The sequence below is a fragment of the Macrosteles quadrilineatus genome, unplaced genomic scaffold (assembly GCF_028750875.1).
Source record: "Macrosteles quadrilineatus isolate MER2022 unplaced genomic scaffold, UCM_ALF_1.0 Scaffold_7__1_contigs__length_78375512, whole genome shotgun sequence".
Classification (NCBI taxonomy): Eukaryota; Metazoa; Arthropoda; class Insecta; order Hemiptera; family Cicadellidae; genus Macrosteles; species Macrosteles quadrilineatus.
The window spans coordinates 42642221-42660071 of NW_026542600.1; the positions used below are offsets into that span (position 1 = coordinate 42642221).

General features: G+C 35.3%; 1 protein-coding gene across 5 annotated transcripts in view; it reads right to left on the reverse strand.

The window, feature by feature from the left end:
* The window catches only part of LOC128998681 (battenin), a 35221-nt gene that overhangs the window by 15887 nt on the left and 1483 nt on the right, over window positions 1-17851 (reverse strand). For 2 of the 5 annotated variants that reach the window (XM_054424916.1, XM_054424917.1), the window contains exon 2: window positions 15569-15613. Coding sequence is in view for 2 of the 5 variants with exons in the window: in XM_054424914.1 (XP_054280889.1) it covers window positions 7607-7649 (43 nt within the window). In the remaining 3 variants the exon portion in view is untranslated. Of the gene's footprint in view, window positions 1-7606; window positions 7874-12880; window positions 12942-15568; window positions 15614-16132; window positions 16163-17851 lie in introns of those variants that run through there. The other 3 variants (XM_054424918.1, XM_054424915.1, XM_054424914.1) reach the window with 3 other exon arrangements.

Sequence of the window (17851 nt, forward strand, 5' to 3'; positions counted from 1 at the left end):
TATTTATGACAATTTGCCAGATATAAAATATAAATCATCCTGATGAAAGCGGCTGAAATAACTGGACACCAAAAAGGTTCCGTCACTAATCCTCTACCGAAAAAAGGAGAAAGGGCCCGGGTCTCGACAGGCACCTGAGGAGGAGTGCATGGCCGAGTGCCAGTTGCCTAAACATTTAGACGAGGGTAAATTTACAGCCTGAGGCTTGGTGGTGCAAGTGCCAGCCAGGTATCAGTGACCGGTTCAATGGTACGGCGGGTATGGGAGTGGAAAGATCGTCCGGGGGGAGGGGGAAAGGATGAGCAAAACTTGTTTGAGGGATAAAATGAAACTGTTATAACCTAACCAAACTTGCTGATTATGAAAAAAATGAAATCAGGTTTAGCCCAGTTCAGAAACTGTACCCGGTCTCCGTTACATCCTGCCCAATACACCCCCTTCCAATAATATCCTTCCCCTGAATCACTCTTACGCTCTGGGGATTCAAACACGGCACTCAGAACTACAGTACCTAACGGTTTTGACAGTTTATTTTTACCCCCACGGCAAAAAATAGGATGGCACTAGCTGCGAGGCACTAACTCCGCTTCCCCCTGAGGAGGAGGACTCTGACTCATGGCACTTTAAGACTTTGGAATGTTACCGGCAGCCACCCCACCTTTAGGGTATTGAGTGATTAAATTGATTTTTAAATGAATATATGTCAGTTTATGTAGTAGTAATGTTTAGTGTTTTAGTAAATTAATAGTGTTGTTTTAGTCTAATCGTTATGTTTAAAGCTACCTATAAGTCAGAATGGGAAGGAGAACATTAGGGACAATTTTGTGTACCGTTGTGTCAAAACTTGAAAATTGGAGAGCGGGGTTGGCTTTGCTGTAATAGTAATTGCTCAGCATCACTTTTGAGGGAGGAAAGCTGTTTTCCATGTTAGAGCTGGTTTGATTTTTTTTTTTTAAATACCCTACCCCTGAGATTACCTACTTATCGGCAACCCCCAAGGTTAATGTTTATATTTTAAAAATGTTTACTATATTTAGGTTTATAGTAAAACATAATATTTAACTTGCAAAGAGAGTCTTCCACAAACTTTCTTGCAACCTGAAGTGAACGGGAGGCAATCCCTAGAGCCTCTCAACATTTTAGTGTGCAGGATAAAGATAATACAATTGTAATATAATAAAACACGTAAAATAATACCAGAAAACTGAGCGATTGTTCGGCCTAAAATGTAAAATTTTTGTATAACAATCTTTAGGGGTTTTTGTAATTAAGCCTGCTTTTTGAATTCAGATTATTTATCTCATTTAAGCTAGTTTTAAATAGGCTATAGTTATTTTATACGTATTTTGAATGTTCTAATAACATTGCAAATTCTTAATAACGTATTTTATAAACTAAAATATTGCTCTACTTTTTGGCTAAATTACAAGAGGACAAACAGATAGTTGGATATGTTTAGATCACCAAGTTTTAAAGTTAGTAGCCTATTAAAAATTAAATAACAAACCAAATTCGCATCCTATATCTAACCTTTAAATTGCCTCGTAACCTAAATAAATTCGTGTTTCAACTGTGCTATTGTTTCTTTCTCCTTTGTCGTTCCATCTGTGAAAGTTGTAGGAAGAACCCGGGCCCTTTTTCGAAGGTCCTGTGATAGACCTTAGAGGGCCCTGGCCCTTTTACGGCGTCTACCTGAAATTTCGGGCCTTTTTTCGGTACGCCCGAAATAAGAGAGATTGACTAAAAACATTTATTTGCACTCGATGTAAAAAACCGGTTTGTAAGCCAATTTTGCCGGTCGAATGTCGGCAGTTTACAACAAAGGACCGAACAGGCTCCTAACCAAATAACAGCAGAAGGGGCGTTGCCATGGTTTAGAAAGAGATCGTAGATATGAGTAAAAAAACTAATTGAATGGTAACAAATTAGATTATAAAATTTTAGATGTGTCAGTGAGTGACCACCCAGATACGCTGCCGCGACTAATAAGCATTTCTACCAACTCTAGGCTAGGGAAGCAAGTAAGTATCGCAATTTCAAGTTGTAAGATATACGAAATAGTCTATAGGTAATAAATCCCACACAAACGATAACAGGTTATTTTTTATAATACCTCACGTGTAAATTTTAATTTTGTACAGTACTGATGGACCATACAACCAAAAGCTTAAAGTTTCATTTGCTCTTTCAGTAGTTTCATTTTGTTGTTATAATATCCAAAACCAAAAGTATATCAGGTAACTTTGGTAGAATATGAGCATCACGCAATTCAAATGCAATCTTAAAAGCGAAAATTATTTATCAATACTTAAATCAATACTTAACACATTTTTATCTAATATTTTACTTTTTGTAATCGAGTAACAGTAATAGTGTTTTTATTCATAGAACAAAGAGTAATAGAGGTAAAAGAGTAAAGAATAAAGAGGTTAAATTCAAATGCGTCAAGATTTCTCGAAACACTGAATGGGATTCCCAAAAATTAACTCATGGTCCTGGGCAAATTGCCAAGGTCAGTATAGAGATTGACTACGATGATTGACTACGTAACATTGAATTGGTTGATAAAGGACGAATTGTCACACTTGTACCCTCGTCAATAACGACGATAGCGTATTAAAACAATCCGTTTTATCAAACTTTTAGATCTAAATGTATTTGAATTGTTTAGAAAACGATTCGACCACTGGAAGGGGTGTAAAAAGGGGGTTTCAGTTTACTATTTAATTTATACAACGTTTTAAATGAAGTTAAATTAAATTCATACAGTCATAGTTGTGTGTTGAATTATTGCGTGATACATATTGTTTGAAAAGCTGCATAGTACGCTAATTGTTTATGTGTCATGACACTATGATAGGAAAATTAATTACTGTCGATATTTCTCTTATTGGATGGTTGATTGTATTAAAATACATAAAACTTAAAAAAATTACAAATGATAGAGTACATTAATTTGAGTACCAAGTTAGGCAGATCCTCGAATGCCAACGGTTACGAATTATATACCTTTTATTTTACGAACATAGGCTGGAGACAAAATATTATTGTCGAAGACAAATTAATTTATTACAAGTACCACTACTACAGTTTCGTATGTGACTTCTTGTGTGCTAGTAGAAACGTCTTAACACACAATTGTAAAACTTGAGTAGCAAATATCGTACGTAAAATGATCACTAATCATGATATTGTAAAGACAATCGATAATATCGATTCTTATTATTTAATAGCAACTTAAACTTATCTTCTTTAAAATACACATTGAAAAAAGGTTCCATTAAATAACAACTTCTTTTTATATATGTACAGCAACTTAGCAGACGCACTGGTAGCACTGCCTATGTCTGCAAATTCCTTTTGGATTTGTTAAATCTTTGGGCTAATTAAAACACAAATGAATTTTCGACTGTAGACAAATGTATAACTCTGTCCTAATATGCTCAACTTAAATCTGTAGCCAATGAATACTCTGTTTATTCATTCATTTGTTCGTGTTCAATTGTATTAAAACGACAAACGTCCAAAAGGATTTGACATTGAGTGGTCAGGCCGAAATACCAGTCTCCCATAGGGTTAGTGATTGGCCGGGTCTGGCAATTATTTCTAACTACGGTCAGATAATTAAGTGTTTGTCACCTGAAGTAGATTTGAATTGCTTCTTACAACAGACATGTAAACAGAATCATTCTTCCTCGTGAAACTATATTTACTGTAGTTTGAACTTGCTCAGGAAATTACTGGCCTACACCAACAATAAATTATGAACATTTTCGCAGATAACTTATTCACTTATGTAGCTACCGCACCGTTCGTTTTATCACTGAATAAATAGGCAAATATTTGGCGCGACAGAGTAACAATATCTTTTTGTGTTACAAATTGAACGTATTGTTTATATTCAATTAATAAAATATAAACCGAAATCTCCTGAGACCGAAATTATTTATTTAGTTATAAAATAGATCTTAGTGTTTGAAGCATACATAAAAAAGAGCTATCCACGTCATCGTTCCCGTGCATTGTTAGCGAATTTCCCATATAGGGAATAAGTTATTACCGTAGGTCTTATGGTTAGAACAGACCCGGGGCCGATTTACTGTTTCGTTTTGATGTACCCAGAGGTTAAAAACACCATCCGTTCAAATATATATTATATCCTTTAGCAAGATAACTCGAATAAATATGATCCAAAACGTGTTAACCTACGTTTGTCTGAACGAGTTCGCGAACCAGCATGATCGGACCGTGTGCTCCCACTATCTCCGCGTTCCGCCATCTCCGAACCCAAATCTGTCCCGCCACCTCCGAATTCTTGAGTGACCCTTATAATCCCGTCACTGCCTGCGTTGTTAGCTGTCATTGCATCCACGGCTGCGAAGCCCCGTTGATGGAAGATTTAATGAAAATTAAACCCGTGGGTTAGGTTAGGTTAGGTTAGGTTAGGTTAGGTAAGGTTAGGTTAGGTTAAGTTAGGTTAGGTTAGGTTTGGACGGAAAGTCTTAACGCAGGAAGTAACCGAGGATTATAGGTATCACTCTGAAATTCGGAGATAGCGGTACACGGAGGTGGCGGGACGCGGAGATAGCGGGAGGTAACCACCCTCCGCGAAACCCAGTTCCCATAGTCCGATCGGTTACCTCACAGCTATATATTATACCACACCTTCTTTGTAGCAGCGAGCATAGGTACTCATCAAAGTTAATATTACTATATTTAATAAGGAACTAAATCAGCCAAGGAAACATTTAGTGGATATGTAAATGGAAATTCGCTTAGTATGCAGATTTGCTGCGGCGGGGCTTTTTACATGATACACAAGAAAACCAAAGACAACTAACATGAGATATTGGGAAATCTTGCCCTCTTATCAAATTCCCTTTCGACAATAATGTGCAAAAATCCCAAGATGATAAGTTGTAATTGAGAATGTGACATCATAAGATTTAATCGGTAACGAACACTAGTCATTCAAGAACACGTTTTACAGAGACATGCTATAATACACTATAAAACCAAGGGTCTAGTGGTTAGAGTGTGAGACTTCAGTCCTGGGGACCTGGGTTTAAATCCAGGCAATCACCGAAGGCTTTGTTGTCTAGTCATGGCCCGGTGGTTCGCGGCCCAACTTAAGCTGTAAGTTGGATAGATTCCCGACGAGGAATCTAAATCTGCAATGAAAAACTCCATCTACTAGAATTGATGCGACAAAACAAAACTTGCGATAACAAAAGCAAGAGTATGGTGTTCCAGAAAAAAAAACAATCAATCAAAACCTGAAGATAAAGGTGGTGGAAAAGTCAGCTTGTTGATAAGTACGATAGCCACGTCATCTGACTGCCTTGCAGAGATAATAATGGAAAATAAAATACCTAACAACGTGACCAGTGTTCTGTCACCTTATACATAACAACGTTCACTAATATTACGAGATAATAGAATTTACACTGGCGAATTTCTCCAAAGGGAAGTAGATATTACCGGCACCATAGACTAAGGAACCAATATTATCTGTGGTGGCACGTAAAGACCCAGAACCGGGTTACATTTCGTTTTGATGTCCCCAGAGGCCAAAACACAATTCGATCCACTTTTTATACATGTATATTTATATATGTAGGCCTATATAAACAGTTAGACCTTTTATACTTGTGCGTGTGTTTGTAAACACAATAACTCGAGTAATTTTTGTTCGATTTGGTGACTTTTGGTACGAATGTGTGGATAAACTAGATTGAGTTGGGTTTTTCAAACTTTTAACCTTCAAACATGGAAATCCTTAATTTTTATTACAGCCATCATGTAAAGCAAAAAAGACAAACAATTTTGTACATTGAACCTAAGTAGTAAAATTGACGGTTACGGAAATAGGCTAGTTCCAAAAATCTGTACATTTAAGATTCCCATGTTATTCCTATGGAGAAAAAGAAAATGCTATGGTTTGCTTGTTTATTGATAAAATGTTGATACAATTTGGCAAGAAGATAGTTTCGTTAGTCAACTCGTTTTATCATTTTATGCGGGCTTGTAGGACTGTAGGGTATGGTGGTCGTTTAAATTTGATATAATCAAAGGTAAAATGGGTAAACAAAAGATGTAGCTGAGAACATAGGTAAAACATGAATACAATAGTTCGTAGAAATATAAATCAACATAATTCTAAGCAACATAACTTATCAGGTAAGAACATTTGAAGTATTTGCAGCTTACACAGCAGTTTGTTGCGATAAGGAACATCACACCATCGCCATTTGTGACTCAGACAACCGCACATGTTGAGTCAGGATTGGAAAATGGAAATGTTCTTTCTTCGGTCTCTACAATTGTAACTTTAGGGAAAAACTTTATTATGTTATAGAAATGTTTACAGCTGCAGCTAAAGTCTACATCGACATGAGATTATTACGAAAACAAATACTATATCACAGCGTGATACCCATACAGATTACTTATCCGAAGGACCCAATATTTTATTTAATAAAAAGGAACAGGGGCGGGAGTAAAACCTTTGAAAAAAAAACAGCCACAATTTACTAATCCGAAATATTGCAAACCCGCATATAAACCGGAGTGATTTGTTCGAAGGTATTGAGTAAATCATAAACATATATGAATATTAACCTATATGAATATTAAATAATGAAATGGAAATGAATATATTATTTTAATGTATTCAAGCTAGGGTGTTTTTCAACGCAACCCAAATTACAAGTACCGTAAGACGTTTTGATCGCCAAAACAAACTAAAATGTTGGTATACCTGTTTACTTTACTTCACTTCCAATCAGCTGATATGCATTGTTGCATAGGTTTCTATGAGTTTTAGTATTATTTGGAATTTATTTTAAATAAGAATCAACAAGGTGTTTTCGAAATCTCAAAGATTATGTATTGTACAAAGTAAATCATTGTTTTTATGACAAAAAGGTTTAAAATTAAGATTCTATGTGTAATTCTAGTACCTAAAACAATAAATTCATGGAATTTTATAAATTTAAGGACACTGGATTTGTGACCTACGATACATACTCTATTTGAGCTTGCAAAAAAACAAGTTGAGTCTTATTTACGAGGAACAACACTAACTATGCAATAATGCATACAGCTGATCGGCAATGAAATGATGAATGTAGGGATACCAACATATGAGCTGTTTTTTGTCGTTAAAAAGTGTCTCACCGATGGTTGTAATTATTTGGGTTGCGTTAAAAAAAACACGCTGTACCTTCTAGAAACATCAATTTCTTCCAACTCCAAATAGTACATTTCATAGCTCGTATCATGAAAGAGAATTTTACGGGAGACAAGATTATTACCATTCTTGCAGAAAATGGAGCAATAGCCGGGAAAACACTTTTTGAACAAGATACAGTATGATACTTTTCATCACGATCCAAAAAAAATCTAATCTATGTTACTGTTTACATTCAAATATTTGACGTGAAACATATGATTTTAATTACAAATACTGTGTAGTTTGAGATGGAAAAAGGATTCCTTACAAGACAAAATAATGGGTATTTCTGGGACTCTTTCTGTCAAAACTACTGTAGGCGTGCCATTCAGCATTTCTGTTTCAATATTTAAATTAAGCTTTGGAAATTACCTTTGATACGAGGTTGAATTACAATCTGTTCGGTCGACTCCATATCGCACTGAAGCACCTAGCACATCATCAACAAACCTCTTACAACAATACACTACACACTACTGCGGTCAAAGTAAAAACCCGCTCAGCACTTCACTAACACTTATCTAAACGCCGTTCACTTCAATAAATCTCTTTATCCCGTTATCCCCAAATACTACATCTTATTCAACTGTTAATAGATTGTGTAACTTTGAAATAAATCCCAAAAATTATGTAATATATTATCAAATCGACGTATTGTTATCGACAGAAAAGGCTAGAAGCGTGTGTTTTGATTTATGTTCTCTATAACATGAGAAGTTTATGTTTCACTAAATGAGGATGATCCGCGACAAACCTATTTTCTCTGCGCGCAATAATAGTGGTGTGATGATTACGAAATGATTACTAGCACATTGTACCGCTATATGCCAGTAATTTGTTACCGTGTACGAGTAAAATACTTTTAATTGCAATACTAAAACATCACTCGAGTATAAATCATCCGGTTTTGATGCAATTTGGTATAAACATGTAAACCTACGTTTATTCAAATGAGTTCACGAACCAGCATGATCGGACCATAAAAACAGGGTTTTATGGGGTGAACATTGTTTTTCTCATTTTTGATCCTCAAAACATAACATTTCCCAATTTCTCTCTAGACTATTTGGAAGAGTCTAAAAAACAATTAACATAGTACATTGAACTGGGGTTGTACGGTAAATTGATTACTGAAAATTTCTAAATTTAAAATCCCAATGTTATTTGAATAGAGAGAGAGTAAACTGTTGTGTTTTGCTTGTTTATTGATATAGGCTAATTAGATCAAACTTGTCAAATTTTTTTATTTTATACTAAGCTATTAATATTTTACTAAAACACGCTTTATTACCCTCTCTGCAGTAGCAATCCTAATATTATTTAAATAGAGAATAAATCTGACAGGATAAGAAAATATTTAAGTGAAAATCCAACCAGGCAAATGGAAATTCGCTTAGTCTGCAGGTTTGCTGCGGCGGGACCAACAGGACAATATTATTACATACGTAAAACGTATTACTGATTATATATTAGTAGGAATTGTATTTAGACCCCAGGATAGCATTTCCGCACCCATGCAAATTACCACTGTGGTCCTTGAGGTTATTATTTCTCATTTTATTAGTTCATTAGCTTGAAAATGAATACGTACAGAATTAAAACTGTGTAAACAGTGCTAAAGATTACCGTACAAGGGCATTGGTCTTTTGTAACTTATATAGAAATTAATGTTTTGTGCATTGTATTACAGACAACTCCCAAAGTAATTATTCCGTTGCGATCGTAATGGGGAAAATCAGTAGACTAAAGAGATTTGCATGACTAGTTTGTGGCATTGGAAGGACCGGTCCAACGCCCAAAACGGCATTATTTGCAACGTATGTGAGGAGAACTGGTTTTTTGCATGGAATAAAATCGTCTCTTATTCTAAGCTCATTAGTTATTCGAATAAATTATTATTATGCACTCGACGTTTCCGCACCTAAAGAAATCAACGTCTCAACTCGTCACTTGGGTCAAATACAACAAAAATCGCAGTAATACCATATTTACCGATAACTCAATTGTTGAAAATATTTTGCTAGTGCTCATTAATTCTGTAGCAACGTCACACTGCAAAAATATATTCAACAAACACCATTTGTGAAAGGAAAGATATAACAGCGGAAAACTGTAATTGTAATCGAACCCGGTATAGAGCCTAGTAGGATCGTTAACTGTGAACACAGAACAAACACTGAAGTTCAAACAGATGCCAGAAGTCAGACCAAAGTAACGTATTTACAGCCTTTACTGAGCTATCGGACGACGGGTTGTGATCCTATGGCTGGAAACCAACGACTTGAGCGCAACTAGAGATAGTTGTAGGTAGAGATGTAATAATTCCCCATGCACAAACATGGGTCGATGAAGAACTTGAGGATTATAAAGAGTTAAAATTCGTTGATAAAATTACTCATAACAACGCTTTTCCCTACTGATACAAACAAAGTTAGCTTAATAGATGGAACCCTTATCAAAGGTGTGCGTCAGCCGAATCGACAACCGTGTGTTTTCCTGGACACAGGCGCGATTCTTATCCTTCCAAGAACATCGTCCTGTTTTAACAACTCGTTATTGTTTTAACTCATCAAGCTTTTAGTCGACAGAGGACACAAATCAAGATCTGTCAACTCTAAGGCTCTTGCGAATGAGCCAATCCCTAAAAGTTCAATGGTTTGTAAGACTATATTCTAACAAAACAATGTGTACAATATGATGTTTAGGTTTCTTATGAGTCATAAGTCATTTATTTAACCAGATTTGCATAAGTTACATGCATTGGTTACGTCAATTACAGTAATACATACAAATGTATAGAGAAAAGTTCCTTATCCTACATGCTATAAGCTATTTACATTTGGTTGAAATTTTACATTTTGTTTGGAAATGCACTCATTATGCCCATGACTGCCCGTCAGCAATAAACTCACGGACACGGTAGTAGCATTTAGATATTAGTAATTTTCTGAGATTTTTTTTAATTACAGGGTCTGACTCAATTTTTAGATGATTCGGCAAAGCATTAAGGCTAGATTTTTTTTACCTTTTGTATTGTCCTTTCTATAAAAATTTGAGTGTTGTTTTCTATTATTACATACTATTTAGATTAAAAGTTGTATATAGTTCTTCATGATAATTGAATCTCGGACTTACATTACCTCACCATTCTATTTCATAGATGTAGTAATTATCTATTAGAATTATAATAGTGATTTCGCAAAAATAATATAGCTTATAGTAATATATTTTTGTCAAAATTTAATGTAATCGATATTCTATGCATTTGTTATTATATAGTTATTTCACTTGATGTTTGCGACTCGGTCCCTGCACTCAAGCTTAGCTTTGCAGGGACCTAATTTCAGATTATTTAATGTAAAAAGTTATATGGAATGTTTATTTTTTCTGAATAAATGAATTGAATTGAAAAAAAAGATCAGGATTCCGTTATAATATAACTTGGATGTTTTTTTTTTTTTTTTTTTAAGGTAGAATGCTTAGGTATCTGGAGATTGAGGCTGTTTCGCAGAGAATATGGTCAAGATAAGGGTTGCCATTTCAAAATTTTAAGTTACCAACCCATAAACATACCTCATAATGAGCGGTTGGAAAAATTCTAAGATCCGCATTTTTATATAAAAATACGAAATGGTGGTTGTGTAGCAACAAAGAAATTTGGGAAACACATTATTCTGGATTTTCTCTTTATTTTGAACCATAGAACCATTTTCTAGAGTAGCTGTTTACTTACAGGGCACTCTGTATAGTATTAGTATGGGTTTAACTTTCTGAGCCATTATTAAACAAAAAGAAACATCCACCGAGCGTTTATTTAGTACTCACTAAGATATCAATTTTAAAAAAAGTTTCTTATAACTAATCTAGATTTCCGGTCGTCACTGTGATGATTGTTGTTCGTCAGTTCAAATGCAATCTTAATACGATATAATGGGAATAAGAGATAAAATCTTATTATACTTCGGTTGAACAATGTATATCTTTGGTGTAATATCAATAAGAAGTACTTGACTTAGACATGCGAGTTAAATCTTGAGAAATCAGTAAGAGTTTTACACTCGATGGTTTTCAAAATGCAATCAGTGACGTCATTTTAGTGAATTGTGTTTGAAAATGAAACTCATAAGTGAAAAACAGTGGGTTAACCATGCCGCAACGTATGTTTTATCACAGTGTATAACAAACCTCAAAGTACCCTAATTTAAACTAATTTGTTCAAGAAAAATTCAAGAGAATATTCAAGAATTCAAGAGAAAATATGAGAAGGTTTTTGAACAATTCCTGTTTTAATTACAATAAAAAGTTAAGAAAATCACGATCTCAGAAAAATGAATAAATCGTAGTTTGTCATCGCACCCTTCTATTTATTCAAATTAATTTGATAACCACTTAAAAAAATGTTAACATTCTTCCAAGTGACAGCTCGCTTACTGTTTGGGGGAAGGCTACAGTACACAGTATACCGTTCTGTTTGTGGTTTTTAATTGTGTTTTCCCATCGTCGGCTGAGTTTTTATATTTTTCTTGTTATGTTTTCAATACTTACTCACCTGAAAACGGGATGAGATTCCACACCGAAACGTCGTGAGAACTTTTTTTTAAAAATAATCACGATGGAAAATTTCCGCAATAGTCTTTTAAACTAACGTAAACTCGCCATAACCAATCATATACTAAAACTATTTGTGTATTTAAATTGATTTTGTACATGTTTGTATTTTTGTATTAGTGTATAAGTATATACAATATAGGTATGTGTGCATGTATGTATGTATCTTTGGTTAACTCAGTTTAATGGTGTTTGTGTGTGTGGGAACGGCGCGTGCTGGGGGCGGCAGGGTCTAGAAGTAGCCCGGTTTTGGGGGCGGCACGGTTTGAAGGCGGCGTGGTCTGGGGGAGGTAAATTCTGGGCATGGTCTGAGACATTTGTTTGTGTCAATCAACACGAGTAAACAAATAACGACATAAAGTCACGGTAGCAAAAAACTAACAAAGCTTATAACATTTGGGGTTAATATGTCTCCTCACTTTTTTACCCCTTATAGACCCCCATGTCTATTTTTGGATTGAAAATAATTCCCCTTCGCTTTCCTACGTTTCAAGTTCACAAAAACACACTCCATATTAGAGACGAGGATCCATCATGTCGGCAGTGAACAACAAATTAGAGAAACTTAAACATAACAGCTTTGGAAGAATTGGAAACTATAGTGTTTTCAGCTCATTTACTTTTTGTTGTAACATCGCACATATCTTTAAAATTCCTGAGTGGTTGAAAAATACAGAATCCTACCGATGAATTTTGGAAGAAAAGCGGAGTACAAGTTCCTCGGTGTGAAAATTATATCGGCGGCGGCGCGCGAATACAACTGAAGGACTTGATTGCTTGAATGATTGAATGAGGATAAATGCAATTGTGATATAATACAATGAAGGTGATAATCTATACCACGCAATGAAATCAAAATCGATCGACAATTAGTAACTAAGACAAATCCCCTAAACTCTCAGAAAATAAAAACCATCCTTAGGCTAAACACATTAAATGATTTCTAAACTTTTCTGCACACGATTGATAACATTGATATGAAATAAAGCACCAATGCAACTTCAGTTGTATTACAAGCAAATTAAATGTTTCGCCTACCTTTTTCAGGGCTAGGGGGTGGAGATTTCATGTTGATGCTGTAATCCCGACGGCCCGCGCACAACTATAGCTACCAGCGCTCGCACTAGGGTCTGTTCCAGACCGGAACACCAACACACACACGCACCGCAAAAAACCACATTGTGAGATGTGTGACAAAAACGGCGTTGATTATAGTCGGCTTAGCCTATATACTATATTTGTTGTTTCATTAGCAAACCTTTTTTTGTGAAACGAGTGAATAGGGAATATTGTATCACCATCATAAGTAACGTTTTTAAATAAATTAAGTTATCCTATCCGCTCGGTGAAGAAGAACCATAAAAAGGATTGTGCAAGGTTCTCCCTCTGGATCAGACTGTGGCAATGTTTCGCTCCTCTCCTTACATAATAATTAGCCTACGTTATTTATATGATTTTAAGTGTTCTCATTACAAATGGTAAATTAAAATTAGAAGTAGTTATTTATTTGTAATTGCTACGTAATCAGCATTGTTAGGGTATGATTATAAAACAATTTAATATTGAAAATATTTGCAAATTGTAATAAGGACAGTAAAAGGAACAGTGAAAACTGTGAAAATACTTTCATATGGAAATTGACAGATTGCACTCAGTGAAGGATCCCTAGCCTGTATTAGGGTGTATACAATGTAAATATTAAGTAGAATTTGTCTTAGATGGCACCATTTTTGTGCTAATACTAGTTTCTGAGAGCAATCTGTAGATTTTCATCAGAATTATTAGCAGGTATTTACACCATTTCCAATGGATTGGTACGAATTTGATTCTGGTGAATCTGAAGGTATTAAAGTTGAAGAAACAGAGTTGGGTATAAAAAGTGATGGTTTGGGTTGGGTATGCCATTGAAGGCAGTAAGAAGGTAGTTATTTTGGATGACAGTGGTCTGTGAAATGAGGATGCCTAACGTTTTTTGAAAGATCCAGAGGACAGTATCGTCAGTTAAATGACGATAGCACTGAAGGTGTTAGGGGAGTCAATAGGAATATGAGATGGAATGTCACAGATGTACAGGAATGTACTGAGGATGGAACCTTGCAGGACATTGCGTGTTAGGTGAAAATGTGGAGAGGGTGCCTTGAAAGAGCATCTGTGCAGTGCGACCGTCAAGAAAGAGAATAACCCAGCTATACACAGATGGATTTTCACATTTAGTCCATTATGCCAGACAGTATTGAAGGCCTTTTGGAAATCCATGAAGGCATGTAATAACCAACAGGAGCTGCTCGTACATGTTGACTATGGGACGTAAACTGGGAGATATGGAGAAGGATCAGTGAGCTCAGGGAGATGTATATCCTAGTGGCAGAGACTTTGTTTAAGAGTTTCCAGAGGGGGGAAGTAAGGCTGATAAAGTGATAAGAGTGGTAGTTCTTAAAATGTTAGTGGTCTTTGTGGGGTTTGGAGGAGAGGGTATAAAAAGAATGTGATTCCAAGAAGGATCTCTTGACCAAGACGGAAGAAGAAGGTGTAGTATCCTGTGAAGGGTAATGAAGATGGGAAGGTTTTCTTGAGGAGAAAGTTTGACAACACAGATAATTTGACATGTACACACGTTTAAAAGTAGTTTCCAAGAATAGATCTACAAAGAGACGTACAAATATGCAATTGAGGCATAAATAGTTTGGAGGAGGCAAACTACAGGGGAAGAGGTACATATGGATAAAGATATAGACAATGAGGACGGCCATCGGTGTTCAGTTTCAATAGTGTTAATATCTCTTAAAAGGGTTTATCTAGCAGACTTAAATGCCACAAATTGCAATAAAAAAGGATGATCTAGTACAAAATGGCAGCTGTTTAAAGGTTTACTTGGTTACATTTTATTGGTAGTCACAACACCATTAAAGCAAATCTGCAAATAATAAATACTTCACTAAATATTACAGCTAAATGCCGGTAGCTAAATGCTATTGCATGCTAAAATGCCTGTCAATACAGAAATGAGTTATGATGTTAGTTATCCTCAAGGGTTACAAATTTGATCATAATTTATTGATAACGGAGAAACCCTGGTAACAGTAATAATTAGAAAGATCTTGTCTTTGGGTCCCTGTTTAGACTTTCCTATTAGCCAGTCTATTCATAGTAGGCTATTCTATTTTTCTGTTTTAGTAGTACTGTCCAATTCTTTCTGTTAGTGCGCGTTGGTACAAAAGATTTTGTTGTATTGCTTGTAGTTCTTCAACTACACTATGTCGATTGACGAACGTGAATTTATAACACTTCTTATAATGGTTGATTGGACAAGAAAGCGTGTCATTTATTTTAATGACTGCTTTCCCGAGAGGCAGCCATTTTCTAGAACAACTGTAGGGAGACCTGTTCAACACTTTAGGGAAACAGGAAGTGTTTCCGAACGTCGTAGGTCAGGAAGATAGATCACAACGAAATTGATGTAAACAATATTGTGTTTTCAGACAAGTGTTCATATATATGCTGAATGGAAGCGTAAACAGTGTCAATAGCCGTTACTATGGAAAAGCCAGAATCCTCAGTGGATGCGGGAGGCACACACGTAATATCCGCTAAAGGTGGATGTGTGGCTTTCAATTAAATTAGATTAAATTATTAAATTATATTAAATAAAATAATTAAATTAAATTAAGAAATATCAAATATATACCCTAGTTGAAAACCAAAATTCATATAAAATTAAATACTCACCAGTGAATATTCAGATGACATGTGATCTCGGTATTCATCTTATTTCTGGAACAATATAAACTTTAAACAGTACTTGTGACAGGAGTAATGTCTATAGTTTATGTTGCTGTAGCCCAAGACATTAAAATGTATTAGAAAAATAATTAATTAAATTGAACAAGAAAATATTCATGATTACAAACACATTAACAGGTTTAGAAGGAAATACACATTGCCAATCAAAATAAAATACTCTGTAAGCAATTTTAAAAGAATAGGTCAACACAAATTATCTGAAAATCATGAAGATTATTTATAATTTAAAAGTTTGTTAAGTGAACAAGTTGTTTCATAAAAAGTCTTCAAAGGACATTTCCAGCCCTAAGTTAAAGAGGTAAACAAAAAACTTAAGCCTACATTAAACAAAAACTGTTTCATTTTTCATCATGCTATTGTAATAACTTTGACGAAAGCATTTTGATCTTTGAGGGACCTTGTGACAATTGTTTTAACCTATTGGATATATGTAGACATACACACGTGCCTTAAAATAAAATTAAAACAAGTACAGATAATTCAACTAACCTAATAAATATAAATATACTTTTGGTTGTTCAAAGTCACAGATTCACTGAGCTAAAGGAAACTTCATATCACTAACATTAACTTGGCACTGATTAACACAGATTGTGTTACAAGTCACATTGGCTGTCCAGACTATCTCTCAGTAAATCTAATTCAATCAGATTAATAAATATGTCAACAAAACAAAAGTTGACCTGCCGCAATGTCATTTATAAGTAATTTGTTCTAAACTTCATCAATTGAACAAGATATATAAGATTAGGAATCGAAAACACAAACATCAAAGTAGTAATGATGGGTGAAACCATTTATTTAAAACACTGTTTTTTTTTATAAGTACTTGCATATGATAACCAATGGTGTAGCTATGATTTTTTATAAATCATAAATCGGTGCTTGATCTGTTTTAGAGTGCATAAACAATAACAAAAAAAAACTTCAAATGAACCCTAATTCCCACCACTACATCATAACGAGCTTGGCAGGAAAATGTACTATCATCATTTTTGGAGTGCTTTCTTATGACATCTATAATTAGTCAGTTTTCTATCATAATGTGTTTACCATGTACAGTAGACTCCCTCTTATCCGGACACCTTTTAACCGGGCATCGGTTTAACCGGACTACACTCGGCGGAAACTACCTGTCTTTAACCGGAAAATTGTTATCAGCACATCAATTTAACCGGACTAGATCGGCAGAAAGTGGGCGGTTACGAAAGGACTGTTCTCGTGGGAAAGATTTGAGACCAGCAATCACGTGTCTAAATACAATGCTCTTCCTAAATTTAAGTCAAATACTGTATACAGTATGCATTTAAAAGGTCCGTTTTAACAAGTTTTTGGGGATGTCGGTTTAACCGGAAAACCCGTTATCCGGACTGGCATCGGTCCCGAGGAGTCCGGATAAGAGGGAGTCTACTGTATAGCATGTGTTTACCATGGCATTGTTAATATGTTTAATCAAAAACATGCCAAGCAACATTACTCAAAAACTGTTCTTATAACCTTATAAACGCCTTATAAATGGATGTGGATACAGCTCACTATGTATGTATAACACTTTCTCAATTTCCTCTCAACCGGCAATAAGATTTATAGATGGTGAAATGCTCTGAGATAGAGATACAACTGGTGGTAGCACTGAATGAGAGAATTGTGAGATGTTGGCCCCTCATTTTTTACTAAGGGATCAAGTACATTGTACATGGGAATTAGGGGAATAGGGGATTGGAATAAAGCTATGAGCCAATGAACTGGTTAAATCCCCTAGTTGGTACCATCATCAAACATTTTTACAACTTCTTAATAATCCGGCAGAGTTACCGTGCCAGTGCTACCTTCAGTTGTATTTATAGTTCAGAGGTGAAATATGTAATTAGGATAGGTTGAGTATTTCCACCAAGCTACTATTAAGTAGGAGTTATAGTGAGTTTATATGACAAAAAAACAGCTATTTAACACATAACACTAAGACGCAGATCACGCTCCGCAACACTAGCGCTGGACGAGCAGGCCCGGATCCGCGCCACTACCAGACTTGTATTTCATTGCTACAGTGTGAGCTCAGCTTTTACGGGTGAGGTTCGTATTACTTGTGCGTGTAGGGCAGTTCCTGCCATTTCATCATGTGTTCACCGCGTCCCAATCTGTCGACTATTGCAGAATATTTTATTGTTTCATTGTGTGTATGTAGCATAGTTGGAACAAAATTATTAG